The 16,680-nt window shown below is 45.9% G+C and overlaps 1 protein-coding gene across 1 annotated transcript in view; it reads left to right on the forward strand.

Moving 5' to 3' along the window:
• Rab31 (RAB31, member RAS oncogene family) overlaps positions 1-16,680 on the forward strand; it is a 126,426-nt gene that overhangs the window by 39,879 nt on the left and 69,867 nt on the right. Inside the window, exons 2-3 of the mRNA XM_057763029.1 lie at positions 9,239-9,318; positions 14,742-14,823. Coding sequence (XP_057619012.1) covers positions 9,239-9,318; positions 14,742-14,823 — 162 coding nt within the window. The remainder of the gene's footprint in view (positions 1-9,238; positions 9,319-14,741; positions 14,824-16,680) is intronic.

The raw sequence follows: 16,680 nt of genomic DNA on the forward strand, positions 1-16,680 counted from the left end.
AAAAGCCTCCACTCTAAAACTAGAATGTAGATGTCGTTCCTAGAGCAGGTCCCCGTCTTTCTTAGCCCATCCAATTATCTTTCATTTCCCCTCATAATACCAGTCATATTTTTATAAAACTAGAATGTAGACAGGCATATTTTCTGATAGATGAATGAAGTACGTAATTTTGTATAATTTAATTTTATATAACTTAACTTTGTGTAACTTATTATGCAGATTAAATTAAGTGCCTGTGAACTTGTGCCTCCAAACCATGACCTTGGCTCCCAGAACAAGCTGAATACCCCAGCATGAAGCGGGGTCACGTGATCACGTCTGATGCTTTTGGCAGAAGTGACTGACTGAATCTGGCAAAGTCTTGACACCAGACTGTAGCAACCTTTGCCAGGCTTCGCCACATGTCAACTTTCTCTAGGTAGGAGAAGTAACATCTAGGGCTTAGATCACATTAACAGCCAGAAGAGGGATCATCTTGCCAAAAAAAAAAAAAAAAAGCTTGCCCATAGAAGCTTTCATGTGTGTGCATGTGGTTGATATCAGACACCCTAAGGTCCATTTCTAAAATTCCAGGGATGTCATAACCAAGGGCTGAGGAAGCATATGTTTGCTTGAGATGGAGAGAGGGATGGTCGGAGGGAGCGGACTCAAGCTCTCTCCATAGGAAGCTGTGCTCTGGATGTGAACGGAGTTTAATTTTGCCTCTTTATCATAGTGGTGTAAATAGAAGCTTTGCCATCAGTTTTTCCTAATGAGCAAAGCACCACACGGGAGCTCTGGGCACCGAGACTTTTGCTTAATGGTGAGTGATTTTACAGGCTGTGTCTGCTTCATAAGGAAGAGAGGGGAAGTGTTGGGTTTTGAGTGTGCAGTGTCCCTGGGGTCATGTGTTTGAATGATCAGCCTCTAGCAGGCGTTCTGTGTGGGGAAACTGTGAGCCCTTAGGAGGTGGGGCCTTCTGGGGTTTTACAGCCCATGCTCATTTCGATCTACTCTCTGGTTCAGTGGTCAGCGGAACTAGAAGCGAGCAGCGCTCACTGTGCACCTACGCTCACAGCCACGACGGCTCCTGTTGCCGTGTCTTCCAGATCACCATAGATTGCTCCTTTAAACTGGGAGCCAAATAAAACCTCCCTCCCTTAAGTGGCAGATTTGGTCCACAAGACCTACAACAATGAGGAGAGTAAGCAGTACAGATAGCATGGTGGGAGGGGGCAGTAGCAAGCCAGGGTGGTTGCTGTGGGCACAGTCCCAGGAAGAACCAGTTAGGGACATTCGTAAGTCATTGTATTAGATTTTGGACAGGGCAGGTGGTTCAAAAGGACACTGAGACATATTTCTATGGACGAAGGAGTATATCAGAAGAATTATTAATGCCATAAACAGACTGGAAGGCAGGCAGACAGACAGAGGGGTAGCAGCATGGTAGGGGCTCCAAGGAGACTTTGGATCCCAGCACCAGAGACAGCGCAGTGGCATCTCTGAAGAGGAGCAGAACCTGTGTGATGGGGGGGTGGGTGTCTCTTTTTATACATCGAGCGGGAGTGGGGGTTTTCACAGCAAGAGTTTGGCCAGTCTCTGGCTCTCGGGCAGAAGGCAGGGAAAGAAGCGGGGAGCAGGACGTGGCGCCAGCAGCCTGCTAGCTCCGACAGCGGGATGTGTCACAGCCCCTGTCAGTGTCGCGGGAAGAGGGTCTGGATCCTGACATCACATTCTTACACATTGCTTCCTGAGCCTCTTTGTCCAAGACTTTGCTGTTCAGCTTTCCCCCAAAGCCCTTCAGGATCTTGAGTGAAAGTGTCTTTTACAAGACGTTAGTGACCTGAGGCGCTGAGATGAGGAGGGAGCACCATCTCCTCAGTCCCACACCAGCACTTCAACTTGTGATGGTGGGGTGGGGGCAGATGTGGGGGATAATGGGGGGAGCATGGGGGGGGCTTGGGGCGCTGTTTCCTCTCAAATGTGTCCTGGTCCTCAAGGCTGCCAACCAAGGACTTGTGGAGGGAGGGAGGCCTGGTGGCTTGGTGTTGGATGGCCTGCTGAGTCGCAGTGGATGGGATGATACCAAATGAAGGACAGTTTTCTGCTGAAATGCAAAGGCACTTGATAAAACAACGTAGCAGGCCTCAGAGGACTGTGTTAATGCCTACACAAAGCAGCTCCGAAATGAAATCTGAAAGGCAGGTTCCGAGGTCAGTTTCTCTGCTTTCTGATTGATCTATTACTCCGGTATCTCCTCCTTAGTTTCTCTGATTTTGATCTATTGCTCTGGTTTCTCCTCTCAAGATTTACTCTTCGACTGAATTACTGTTTATGGGGGTGGCTCGTCATACATGCTTCCGTCATTTGTTGACTTTAAGTTTGCCACTAGTGTGAAATCATCCTACGTTGATTTTGTTGGGTAAGCAATGCTGTTGTTTTTCTTTCTCATAGTCCAGAGACTTCTGTGGAATATTCAACGCAATTGTTCACAGAGCAGAGCCTCCCAAGCCCTCTACAGTATTGCCCTCCTCCATTCGATGCCAGCCTCTCCCACTGCCAACTAGCTAACCCTCCATTCCCTAATTACCAAAACGGGTCTCACCCTCCTTCCCCAAGGTTGTTGCAGGAGTCCAACCCGCAGCCTTCTGGGTGGAGTTGGCGCTTCATATGTGTCCTCCCTTACAGCTGCATTAGTTACACACTGCTGTATAACAAGTGGGCCCTCCACTTACCAGCACAAACCAACGCAAAACAACGTGTCCTTGTTTCCTCACAGTTTTTGTGGGTCAGGAACCTGTGAATGAATTATATATAGGCCTCCCTGTTCAGGATCTCTTACAAAGCTGCCACCTGGTGTCAGCTGGGACTACAGTCATGCCAAGGTGGACCTGGACGAGGTTTGCCTCCACATTTTGTCTGAGGCCGCTGACAGAATGTAGTCCTCTGTAGCTTTCGGCAGGCCTGTGTTGGGGTCTCTCTCAGTTCCCTGTCTCTGGGTCCTTGTGCAGCTTGCTTCATAAGGATGAACAAGCGCTAGAGAGAAGGTGACGGGGTCGAGGGGCGTGTGGGGATGAAGACAGTCACATTCCGCAGAAGGGACAAGCAACACCATTGCTGTATTCTGAGGAGTACGTCCTTAGTCAAGCTATGCACTTGGGGACCACTGGAAGTCATTTTGTAAGCTGTCCATTACAACTGTGCTCACTCTTTGGCTGTCTTGGCAACTCAGGAGAAATAAAAAGTATTTTGAAAAAAAGTAACACTAGCAACAACATAAACCACCATCAAATTATGTTACAGTAGAAACCCTAAGTTTAGAGCTTGGTGTCTCAGTAAAAAAAATTCTATATGATCAGGGGTTCCCTCTGGTGATGGGAACTTGAGGCGTTTCCCCCGCCATTTGTTGGGTGACTTGTCTTCCTCAATTAAGAGCTTATGAAGAAAGGGAACTTCACAAAGGAATGGTTGGTTCCTTTGGCATACAGTCCCAACAGAAAAATTTGTGTTATTTTATTTATTTTTAACACGAAATACCCCCAAAGACTCACTAGATGAACTCAAGTTTCTGTGTAGTTGTGCAGAGTTTGCACATTGCGACAAACTGCTCTCTGAAAATGACCGGATGCGGTGGGGGCTATTCTAAGAAAAACAGGAAGTGAAGGAATTAAACTTCCTCTTCTCCCTCATCCAAAATTGTCCTTGTTCTTCAGTTATCTGAGGAGTAAGGGTGAGACGGTGGGATCCTGGCACGGTGCCACACAACCGAAGCGCCTGTACTTAACGGGGCTGAAGCAGAAGAATCATGAGTTAGAGACCAGCCTGGGCTACATAGAGAGACCCTGTCTCAAAGATAAAAGCAAATAAAGGCCCCTAAGTCTATAAAAATGGATTAAAGTAAGAATATACAGCTAAAAAAGATATTATCGATATTTGGAAATTATCTGTGCGCCACTCATCCTGTTAGGTGTGTCTGTAGGAAGAACTGGAAGGTGAGCCAAAGAGAAATCTCCAAAATGAAATTCAGAAAATGAAACCCAATGAGCAAGATGTGTGTGATGAGTCTTTCCTCCTCCTTCCCTCTCTCCCTCCCTTCCTCCCTCCCTTCCCCCTGCCTTTGTGTAATAGAAATAGCTTGAGTTCCAGAATAGAAAGTATTTATAAGGTAAGAGTAATATTTAGGGTCCAAGGGCATATCCCAATGGTTAGTGCTGGGGGGGTATAAGGGCATAACCCAATGGTTAGTGCTGGGGGAGGGGTATAAGGGCATAACCCAATGGTTAGTGCTGGGGGGTTTAAGGGCATATCCCAATGGTTAGTGCTGGGGGGTATAAGGGCATAACCCAATGGTTAGTGCTGGGGGTATAGGGGCATAACCTAATGGTTAGTGCTGGGGGGTCTAAGGGCATATCTCAATGGTTAGTGCTCAGGATCTTGGCTTTCATCTCAAGCACCACACATGCACATACACACTTGTATGCATGTGCACACCTGTATATATACATATGCACATGTGGGCACTCTCTGTCTTTCTCTCTCTCACACACAATGCTTAAGAGATGTTAGATGTTCCTTTTTCATATAAACTGTTCAGTTTCGTGCCTGGGATTTTATATGTGGTCAACGAATACACACTTTTCTCTTCGTCATTCTAATCACTATACTCATCCCTGCTCCTGTATGATATTGGCAGTATGGTCCTGGAGTCCAAATTAGCTAGTCCTTTGCTTCATGAAGATCTTCCAGTCTGGGAAAACTCAGCTTTTTCTAAAGACTTGGAAGTTAGGTTTAGTTTGGCGTAAGTTGTCTTTGAGATTAGAGTCAGTTTCCTACGGGCTAATGTTGCTGGTGGATCCAGTTCCCCTGTAGAGTGCTGCAGACCGGTGGCAAGGTGGGAAATAATAACTTGCAGCTTGCTTTCCAGTGATTAGCTCACAGATACTCTGCAGGAAGCCAGCCACCCTCACTCCAGCTGACCAGCACCCCATCCCTGCCTTGATTGCTCAGTCACATTTAAGTCTGCCGTGTTAAGTCTCACTGAGGGAACCAGGACTTACTTTTTCCACCCCCTGCCCTTGGACATTGCTGCCTGCATAGTATATCCCTGCGTAGATGGATGAATGAGTTTGTGCTGCCTGCCCATCATTATCAAAACAGAGGCCCTGTCTTCATACCATGCTGAGTAACTTGACCTGTGCAAAGGGAAACCAGAAAGGGGACAATTAGGGTACTTTAGGTCTGATAAGAAATTTGCGCTTGGCTGGGAGACTGATTTAACCTTCAGGAAGGCCTGACAGGGACCAGGAACATGTGCTTCTGACTTTCCCAACTGCTTGTTGTGTGACCTTAAGGAAGTCACATGAGCTTCCGCTTTGCAATATCAGAGGATCAGACAAGATAGGCTGTGATAGTCTCAAAATATAGAATGGAAAAACTATACATAGACCAGTTTCCATTAGCATAAGCTCACTAAAAGTATGGTGGCCTTTAAACTGGGGGCAGTCAGGACCTTTGCGCGTTCATTCCTCTCTCTCTCTCTCCTCTCTCTTTCTCTCTCTTGAGACAGGGTCTATCTGTGTGGCCCTGGCTGTCTTGGACCAGGCTGGTCTTGTGTGGCAGTCATGACTCACTAGTCTTTTCCTCCATGATTGCGGGTCACAGTCCAGTTGTTTTTGTGGGTCCATCCCAGTCAGGTTCTGGCCGGAGAAGGAAGTCCTTGACTGGAGGGCACCCTGGGCTCTCCAGCCAACAGGTGAGCGTGTCTCCCTCCCTCTTGTGGTCATCAGGGGAACAACAGCTTTCCAAAGGTGGAGCCCCCAAGTCCCAGGGGTTCAGGGACTCCACCTGTCACCAGTCAGACAAATGTCTTGGCTCTATGTTTTACAAAATATCCTATCTTCTAGCCAAATTAAAATGAATGTATTTTGTTGTATTCTGCCTATGAAATGTGTAAGCAGTAGCTATTGAGTCAAACTGTGAACGTAAGACAAGACAAAGTGTACCTGTGACAGGGATCCAGCTGCACTGGAGTGGGCTTGCCACTCTAGCTCACCAGAAAAGATGGCATTTCTCATGGGCCATCTGTAAAAGGCAAGGAGTAGACGTAATGACTATAAGATGGTATTTGGAAGGCTAGGCTTTGGGCAGGCTCTACTGTGCACTTGGGGCATGGAATCAGAGCAGAAGCCCCCAAGACTCAGAATGTGTGCTCCCCGAGTGAGCATCACAACCACAACAACCCGAGAGTCAGTCCAGAGAGTACAAAAAGGAAGATCTCAAGCCAGGAGAACTACAGATAATTCTAAGTGGTAGTTTTAGGGTAGAGAGTGTGGTGAGCTTGGGTGTGACCTGAAAAGATGGGAGGGGAGGGGAAGGCTAGGTGGAGAGCCTGCTTTAGAGTCCTGGGTGCTGGGGTTGACATGAGTGGGCACCTCGGAGTGAGCAGACACTCTGCTTTGCACCCAGAACTCCTCTGGGACCCCTGCAGGCTAGGAACGGTAGCCTACCATCTCCCACCAAGGAGGTCTACAGACCAGGGAGATTCTGGTATCTCATACCAGTGGAGTAGAACCTACTGTCTGTATAGGGAGGGCAGGAATTGGGGGTTGCATACTGGATGAGGGAAGAATGGAAGATCTCTGAGAAAGAATTCTTAAACCATGAACCCTGATGTAGAAGGAAGAAAAAGAAAGAGGTGTGGGTACAGAGAGGGTGTGGTCCCCATCCTGCCTGCGTTGCAGCTTCCAGGACACAGTGGCTTCTTGGAGGAATGCTTGCGGCATGGGGTGTTTGCCGTGCCTTCCTGGGCAGGGCAGGGCAGAGCGGGGCAGGGCAGGGCATTGCAGCTGTGGAGTTTCCGTTTCCCTGGGGCTGGCATGAAGAAATTCATCTGTAGGAAGGGCTTAAAACAGCTGAAGAGGGCAAATGAGCTGTCCCTGGGAGGGTGGTGAGGGCACCTGGGCCAGAATCCATGGGAACGTGTAGGCCAAAGGCAGAGGGCATTGATTAGACTCTTAAATTTTTTTTAATTAATTAACATTCTTTCTGTCTCTCTCTCTGACTTGTTCCACTCCCCCTCCCCATATGTTTTCAGGACACACCCAAGCTCACCCCACTTTGTGCCCTAAAGCTACCACTTGGAAATGCCCATAGTTCTCCTGGCCCAAGGTCTTCCTTTTTTTGTACTCTCTGGCCTGACTCTCGGGGTGTTGTGGTGTCTCCGCCCCTGCCGTGCACCAGCCATGACAGATGCGACATCCTCTCAGCTGTGATGCTCATGCAGAAAGTGCACATTCTGAGTCCCAGGGGCTTCTGCTCTGACACTGTGTTCCAAGTCCACAACTCAGCACAGCAGAGCTTACCTGAAGGCCAGCCCTCCAAATACCATCTTACAGTCATTAAGTCCACTCCTTGCCTTCTAGAGATGACCTGTGTGAAACACCAGCTTTTCTGGTGAGCTAGAGTAGCAAGCCCATCCGTACATCCGAGGACAGCTTGAGGGAGTTCTCCTCTACGGTGTGTGTCCTGGAAATTAAACTCGGTCCATTAGGCTTTGTGGCGTGCACCCTCTCTGGGTCACTTCATATGCCCCTTGATTAAGACTACTTAAAAACATGTAAGAGTGTTTTGCCCACAAGTATTTTCTGTGCACCGGGAGTGTGTGCAGTGCCTGTGGAGGGCAGAAGAGAGTGTTAAATCCCCTGGAACTGGAATTCCAGACGGTTGTGAGCTGTTGTGTGGGTGCTTGGAACCGAACCCTACCTAGGTCCTCTGCAAGAGCATCGTGTGTTATTAACTACCGGACCATCTCTCCAGCCTCAATCTTGGGGCTTTTAAAATCACACCTTTAAGCCGGGAGGTAGTAGTACACACCTTTTGAGGCCAGCTTCATCTACAGAGTGAGTCCCAGGATAGCCAAAGCTACATAGAGAAACCCTGTCTCAAAAAAACCAAAACAAAGCAAAATCATACCTTTAGAAGCTGGGAATGTAACTTGGTTGGTCAGAGCAGTGTGAGATGCACACGAGGCCCTGGGTTGGATCCCTAGGGAGGTATAAGCAAGGCACAGTGGTACACATCACCCCTACAATCCTAGTACTTGAGAGAATTAGGAGAATCAGTCCAAGGAAGTGAAGGCTGGCTCGGTTTAGAGACACTGTCTTGTAATAAACAAACAAACAAACAAACAAGGAAATGAACAAACGAAGTCACATCTTTAACACGAGAAACATATATATCCCTTGTATATCTCTAAGGTGTCTGGGTTAGCCAGCTTTTCGTTTTTATGGAAAAATACTTGTGAAAAGCAACTCAAAGCAGGGAAGGTTTCTTTTGTCTCATAGCTTCAGAGGTTCAGTCCATAGTGCGTGGAAAGTCCTGGGGTTGTTAGCTGTTGTGCACGATACCCTTCAAGGGGGAGATCCTTGTGTCTGTATATGTGGGGTTCCCCTCTACCCAGCTGGGGCTTCTGCTTAAGCTTATGTAGCCTCTTCTGTCCTGATGCGCTCTGACGTCTTAAGTCCTGGTTTCCTAAAAGGTAGCCCTCTCTTGCTTCCTAGAGTGCCTTCATGCGACATTTCAGCCTTGTCCTCAACTGCCTGCTGTTTTCTTAGTCTCAGGCAGGAGCTGACTTGCTGCCTGCTGCATTTCTCAGTCATGAGCTGTCTCTCCAGACACTGCTGGTATCATCTGTCTGGGCTTGGCCCTTGTGAATTTGGGTCTGTTGTTCCCCAAACCACTTGGCAAGGTTTTAGAAAGGAAGTAGAGACATTTGTCTGTGCTTGATTTCCATTGTGTAAGGGATCCCTGTCTTGATTAACTGTAAAGAGCTGTTTGGTCAAGAATGAGACCTTAGTAGACTTCAGCTTGTGTCCATTCGCCACATTCTAAGGCGATGTTGGAGATGTGGAAATTGGAATGTAGAAATCTTCTGGGGTGTTGCTTAGAGAGGCAGATTAACCTGACAATGTTTCTACTGACATGGCGAGATGCCACACCTCTTCCCTACACCCCTCCTCCATTCTCCAACTGTGGAATCATATGTATTAGGAACATGCTAACTGCTGCATGTATGTGTTTCTAGACCTGCTTTTACCATGCCTGTTTTCTTTTTAGGAGAGAAATGCGTTCGCATTGTCGAATGTTCTACTAGGAAATAGCAGACGTTCTCTTCCGGTCCTGCAGTTCTGTCTCCTTGTCGCGTGTTCATTTCAGGTCAGAGCTGCTGGACGTTCACGGTCATGCTTTCATTCTCTTCTAGGACACGGGGGTCGGGAAATCAAGCATCGTGTGTCGGTTTGTCCAGGATCACTTTGACCACAACATCAGCCCCACCATAGGGTAAGTGACAGTGTGTTTCTTTTTTGACATCGCTTTTTTTGACCAAATATTTCCAACTCCACCAATGAGTTGATTGATCTCAACTCCAGAAATTTAGGGCTATTCTTGTATAAATTTTTTTTTCTTGTCAGTCTTCTTCCTCTTGAAAGACAAGACCATTTTCTTGACGTCAAGACCATGGCTCTCAAGAGCAGGTTGCCTTTATCTCCGGAGGAGAGATGGTGTGCACTGACAGATGGTGTGGCTAGATTGCCTGGCTTTAATCCCCAGAAAGGCTGATCACTGTAGATTGAGGAAATCCAAAGTTTATGTGGAAAGAATTATTTTTTTCTTTTCTGGAATGATCTAATGTGAGCAACCTCCCTCCCCCCATAGCTTAAGTTTGCAGTGACAACATTGTTTCTGATGGTTGGGATGCCTTATGGGAGCTGCAATGCCTTATGGGAGCTGCTCTACTTCCTGCCTACTTTGCTCTTCACTGTCTTCTGGTGTCAGGAAGACTCAGCTCTCCTGTGTGTCTAAGAATGTCTAAGGCTTTTTCTGATATAGTTAACTTGCATTCATAATTTTCTCTTTTGGACCTTAAGAACACTTCCTAAGTAAAATGTGGGTTTATTGGAGGATGATGGAAATGGAATTCCTAAGTACCAAAAGCTTGATAGATTAGCTACCTCAAAGCGTGTTAACTCAGTGAGCCACAATTCTGGCCTGAGGGCTCGTCTTGTTTAGCCTTTATGGCACTTTCAAAATTTTAAGCCAATATATGTTACTGTCCTTTCTGTATTAAAAATAAATAGCTGAAAAGGCAATTTAAAGGAGGAGATGCTATCTTGGCTTACGGTTTCAGAGGGTTCCGTCCATGGCTGCTTGCCTTCAGATGAACAGACACCATAGCAGCAGAAGCGTAGAGTGGAGGTGAGCTGTGTTCAGGTTGTGGTGGCCAAGAAGCAGAAAGAGTGCATACAGGAAGAGGCTAGGGCAAGATACAGTATCTAAGGACTTGCCCTTAGTGACCAACATCCTCTACCTAGACCTCACTTTCTACTCTTCATTAATGATATTATATTATTAACTCTTCAAAGGACTAATCTACCCATCAAGTCAGAGTCTTTATGATCTAACAGTTCCCGGAAATGCCCCCGTAGACACACCTAGGTGTATTTCACTATTCCATTAGGTGTCTCTTCACCACGACCAATTTTGAAGACTTTGTGCTTCTGGCTTTTCTTGAGAGATCCATGGATATGGAATGGGGTGGGGAGTATGGCTGCCTGCCTGGCCACCCAGAGCCGGGCACATGGTACGGGGATTTCCTAGACTTATTATTACTGCTATTTTTGTCGGTATAGTTGTCCTGCCTTATCTACCCACTGGATTGTTACCTGCCTGATCCTGTGGACCGTTCAGTTCATGTCCCTGACCCAAGGGTTAATTGTGATGGTTTCCATGGGTCAGAGCACATAGGACGTCACAGAGATACAGACCTGACTCAGGCAGAGCCAGGCAGAACTGGAGGTGTGGCCTCAGTACAGCAGTGCTTGTATGATGTGGGTTTGATCCCAGCGCCACCGATACCAACCAGACAGACAGATGACAAACCGAGTTACTCTGTTCTCAAAGCCTGCCCTGTTCTTCATGCTGGAATCACATTTGCAAGAGGACATCGTTTCTGCATCAGGAGCATAAGCCCACGTCACCTAAGTGACTCATGCTGGTAGTCACGTAGATAGTGAAACATGGCTGATTCAAAGGCAGCTACATCACAGGCTCTGCACTGGCATGCAAGCTGCATCCCCAGAGCTTCCCGCACAGCCTGCACCCATGCAGTTGTTGCCTTGTGAATCTTGTTTAGTATATTATAAAAGAGTGTTTATTGTGGGAGGGTGATGTGTGCGTGCATGCCACAGAGCACATGTGGAGGTCAGCACAACTTGAGGGAGTTGGTTCTCTCCTTCCAGCCTGTAAGTCTGGGGCTCAAACTCAGGTTTTCAGGCTTGGTGGCACACACCTGTACTCTGCCTGACCCATCTTTCCCAGCGTGCCCCGAGAATCTTGTAAGCTGTAGGAGCATGCTGGGTCTTCTGAGTTTTGTTTACTTCTGCGTTTCCTTTCTGAGTCATATGAGCCTCCCTTCTCCATCTAGGAGGATTGTTTGAAATTGGATGAGCTATCTGAACAGGAGAGTATAATGAGAATAAAGAGGAGATGCCATTTTCTAATGTGGTCATGGAAAATGGACGGGGAGAAGACCATCCCATAATTATGCATGTGTACGTTGGTGTAACCTGAGCTTGGTATGTGTATCCAAAGTGGAGCATGCTTTTTAGTAATTGCGTCTAAAGCTGCACATGGCGGCACACACCTGTGATCCAAGCATTCAAGAGGTTAAGGCAGGAGGATTATGAATTTAAGCCCAGCCTTGGCCACGTAGGAAGTTCAAAACTGTCCTGGGTTATATGGTAAGACTGTGTCTCAAACAAAAAGAAATAAAAATAAAAATTAAAAGAAATAAGACTAAGGAGGCAGGGAAGCATAGCTCAGTGGTAGAGCAGGTGGTGAGTGATTACAGTTGAGTTATTAGCAGCAGCCATGGCTAGGTGCTGAACTGGGAGCTTATATTTGTGTGAGGTATACACATTGCTTAGTGGAAAAGAATAGGATCCATTTTTAAATCTATTTGCTCTTGTTGGTGGTCTGGAAGGTCTTGTTTAAGTCCTCTAAAGGGAAATGAATCGACAGTACTGGATTGTGTCACACAGGACTCTAGACTTTCCCTTCACTTCACGGCTTGATCACTAAGTGTCACATGTTAACCTCTGGTGTGAGCGTGTATGTTGGCGGTGGGTGTGGAATTGCAGGGACTCAATGAGGTTTCTGCATTTAGCCTCGTAGGAGAACCAGAGGCAGAAGAAACAGTGCTCTGATGAGCCCGGAGCACACTGTGGAACTCTGTGCTGGACCACACTAGGCCATAGACTGGGCAAGATGCCCTGAACTGCAACCCCCCAAACTGTAGACTGTGTCATCCAAGAAGAAGAAAAACACTGCTGTGATACCTCAGGAATTACCTTGATTCAGTGATGGAACCTCACATGTAGTCCAATTCCTGATGTGACTAATTGTCATTGGTTTTAATTTTCATTTTTGCAGTATTAAGAATTGAGCACAAGGCCTAATTCATGCCAGAGAATAGTCATGCTAAGTATTATAATGGTGAGCCACAATCCCAACTCCTCTAAATGTACTTAAAACAGTCTTCAAAGCTCTTTCCCAGAATCGAGGATATAGTCAAGACTCCTATTCAGCTGTTATCTCTTTTCCTTTAGTTTAGATTCTGGAAAAGTCTTCTGGCCTTTTATTTATTTTTTATTTAATGATATTTAAAGCACCCACAGCAGCTGACTTATGGAATGACCTTCATCCTACACTTACCTGCTTGCTACCTTATAATGACATCCAGACTAAACTTCCATCTTAGGTTTTCTATTGCTGTGAAGAGACACTATGACCCACGGCTACTCTTGTAAAGGAAAACGTTTAATAAAGTGGCTTAGTTTCAGAGGTTCAGTCCATTATCACCATGGCGGGACATGGCAGTATGCAGGCAGACACGGTACTGGAGAAAGAGCTGAGAGTTCTGCGTCTTGATGCAAGGCAACAGGAAGTGAACTAAGTATCACACTGAGCTTTAGTATAGGAGGCCTCAAAGCCACACCCCCACAGTGACACACTTCCTCCAACAAGGCCACACCTTCCAATAGTGCCACTCCCTATAGCCCTATGGGGGCCAATTCCATTCAAACCACCGCAGAATCCACACAAGTGGATGTGGTTGTATCTTGGCCATCCCAGCAGCTTCTCATAACTTGTCAGGGTACTGGCACTGCTTGCAGTTTTTTAATGAATGGGAAACTTTAGTGCATAAAGAGAGGATATTCAATATTCTGTGTATTTGATTTTTTACACCTCTTATGAGCACAAAGAAAATGCTTGTTCAGAGGAAAGAGATAAAAAAAGAATGGGAAGTGTTTTTATAATTTACTGGCACGGTAAAGTACTTCGTTTTCAATGGACCCGTGCATATGCTTGTGTTATTTATCCTCGTACTGGATAGTTTCGTGTCGACTTGACAGAGGCTACAGTCATCTCAGAGGAGGGAACCTCAATTAAGAAACCGCCTCCATAAGACTGGACTGTAGGCAAGCCTGTAGGGCAGTTTCTTAATGAGTGATTGATAGCGGCAGGCCCAGCCCATTGTGGGGGTACCATTCCTGGGCTGGTGGTCCTGGGCTCTGTAAGAAAGCAGACTGGGTAAGCCATGGGGAACAAGCCAGTAAGCATCACCCTTCCATGGCCTCTGCTTCAGCTCCTGCCTCCAGGCTCCTGTCCTGTTCGAGTTCCTATCCTGACTTTCTTCAACAATAAACTGTGATATGGAAGTTTAAGCCAAATAAACCCATTTCCCCCAAGTTTCTTTAGTCATGGTAGTTTTTTTTAAATTCTTTTTCTTTTATTTTTTTAAAATTTACCTATTTATTATGTGTACAGCATTCTGCCTGCACACCAGAAGAGGGCACCAGATTTCATCACAGACGGTTGTGAGCCACCATGGGGTTTCTGGGAACTGAACTCAGGACCTCTGGAAGAGCAGCCAGTGCTCTTAACCTCTGAGCCATCTCTCCAGCCCCTGGTCATGGTGTTTTATCATAGCAATAGAAACTTTAGCTAAGATAATCCCTACGTTTATTCAGACAGGTAGAGATTTGGCTATATTTTTCTGTACTTGCTGCTAGTATTGAATTCATGTCAGCGCAATGAGTATGTTAAGACAACTTTCTGATTATGCTATTTTGATGCCAAAGTTTTAAAGTCATAAAATAAGAACATGTTTTCCTCACATTTGTTATAAGAATATGACTTTACTATCTAAGGTTAGATATTTAATATTTCTCTGACATCATGAGAATGTTATACTAGGACAGTTGAATCTGTTTCTGTAGGCATTTTCTTTTAAATATTTTATGTTTATTTTATGGGCATGTGTATTTTATCTGCATATGTGTATGCACACCATGCGTGTGCAATATCTAAGGAATCCAGAAGAAGGTATTGGATCCCCTAGCACTGGGATTACAGATGGCTGTGAGCTGCCGTGTAAGTTCTGGGAACCAAATTTAGGTTCTCTGCAAGAGCAGCCAATGATCTTGACCACTGAGCCATTCTTCCAGCCCACAGATTCTTTTTGTTTTGAAAGTCCAGCTGGATTATATAAAGTGCAGGCTGTCTTATTTACAGTGGTTCATCTCTCATTACTACTTCCTAGGGGACTAGAGTTCTTGAGGTCTTCTTGAGGCTTAACATTAACATGGGTTCATGAGTTTCTGTGAAGGTTTGATAATGCAGGGGGTTGACTCTCTTTTCAGGGCATCTTTTATGACCAAAACTGTGCCTTGTGGAAATGAACTTCACAAATTCCTCATTTGGGACACTGCCGGCCAGGAGCGGGTGAGTACACACTTGTTTCTGACTTTCTAGGGACAAATTGGAGATAGCATCTGTATTTTGATTGGTTGTGGTCTTTTGTCTTGGCCCCCATCTGTTACAAAGAGAAGTCTCCTTGATGAGAGACGAGGGCTATACTTATCTGTGTGTAGAAGATGAAATATTAAGACCACAGTCAGGAATTATACTGGTTTATTACTGTGATAGTTGTGGGTTGACCTGGACCAGTAGGTTATTCTTCAGTGACAGGGCCTCAAGTCCGGGGTGGCCAGGAGATGAGAAGATAAAGAAGAATACAGGAAAGTTTGGCATCAGGACATCTTGCATAAGCTATGTCTTATGCCAAGCAAGCCCATTCATCAGTATAGCATCTTATATACTGTTTTTAGGGGTAAGAAATGGGGTGAAATCAGCAGGAAGCTTATCAGACAATGCCACACAAGGGGAACACAGGATATCTAAGAGAATTACAGTCTGAGCACACAGAGGCCTTGGGACTGATAACCACAGCCCCATACTGTGGGCAGAGTTGGGTTCTCAGGATCTGAAGCCAAAGCTCCCTCAAGGCTCTGGCCCCAAGCCATTACCATCTCTGCCAAGGGTATTCCTGGTTTTAGAGAAGGAGCTGTGTTCCTTCTTCAACATCAGAATATCAGGGAAAGCCCTGGATCAGCCCCAGCCCTGAACAGTAGGTTCTGCTCCAAGATCCATGATTTCTCTAGCCCTGGGTAGTTGAAAGGACAAGACTTGATTTCTCTTTTCTTGATCTTAAATCCAATTAGACAGCTGTTGGTACTGACAAGGTATGTCCACGCCTACTGCACCCATAGAGTTATCATGCCATGCTGGCTGTTGTTGTGGTTCCTAGGCAGCTTAGTCAGGTGGGCTTGTTGGTGGCTTCCCTTCTTTGAAAGCTTACCTAGCGTCTTTTGGTATCATGAAAGCTGGTCCTCAGGGAGGAGGTGTTCAGATCAGTTTCAGCTCAGGGGCCTCTGGTCCCTATTTCTGAAGTGCATGATGTCTTCAGAAGGAGGGACTTCATTTTCACCTCTGGGGTGCAGTCAAAGGCAAGAGCAATAGCCTGTAATATGTTGGGAGTCTCATAAACAACCCTGACTGATGACTCAAAAAAGGGCTTCTCGTGCCTGGTTTTGGTAGAGAGTCCTTGGCTCTTGGAGAGGGGGGCATTGTTAGTTCAGATAGAAAAATTTCATTAAACTATTATGCATATTTATACACCAATTTAAATGTTCTATAGATATTTTTAGGTAACATAGTTAACAATATGATTCCTTATAACTTTTCCAGACATATTTACAGTTTCCTCACCCCTCCCTAGTTAGACACACACACACCCCCAGCCTTTCCTATTAACCCTTTCACGTCACAGCACCCTGCTGTTCCTTTCTCCATTGCTTCCCCAACCCCAATCTGCATCCTGGTAATGGACTCTTTTCATTGTGTCCCAGAAGTTTTATTGTGTGCTGTTTTTATTTTACTTTCATTCCAGGAATAGTTTTTTGTTTCTTCTTTGACCCAGTCATATATTGCTTGTAGACAACAGATTTTGTTTTTTGATTCATTCAGTCAGTCTGTGTGCTGTTTTGAATGAGAACAGCTCCTATTGACTCATGTATTTGAATGTTTGATTCCCAGTTGGTGGAACTGGTTAGGAAGGATTAGGAGGTGTGGCCTTCTTGGAGGAGGTGTGTCACTGAGAGTGGGCTTTGAAGTTTCAAAAGCCCATGCTAGGCCAGTCTTGTCCTGTTTCGGCCTCTGCCTACAGATTGGAATGTAAGTTCCTAGCTTTTTCTTCAGTGCCTTGCTTACCTTCCTGCCCTCCATGCTTCCTGTCATGAT

Source organism: Chionomys nivalis, chromosome 2 (genome assembly GCF_950005125.1).
Source record: "Chionomys nivalis chromosome 2, mChiNiv1.1, whole genome shotgun sequence".
Classification (NCBI taxonomy): Eukaryota; Metazoa; Chordata; class Mammalia; order Rodentia; family Cricetidae; genus Chionomys; species Chionomys nivalis.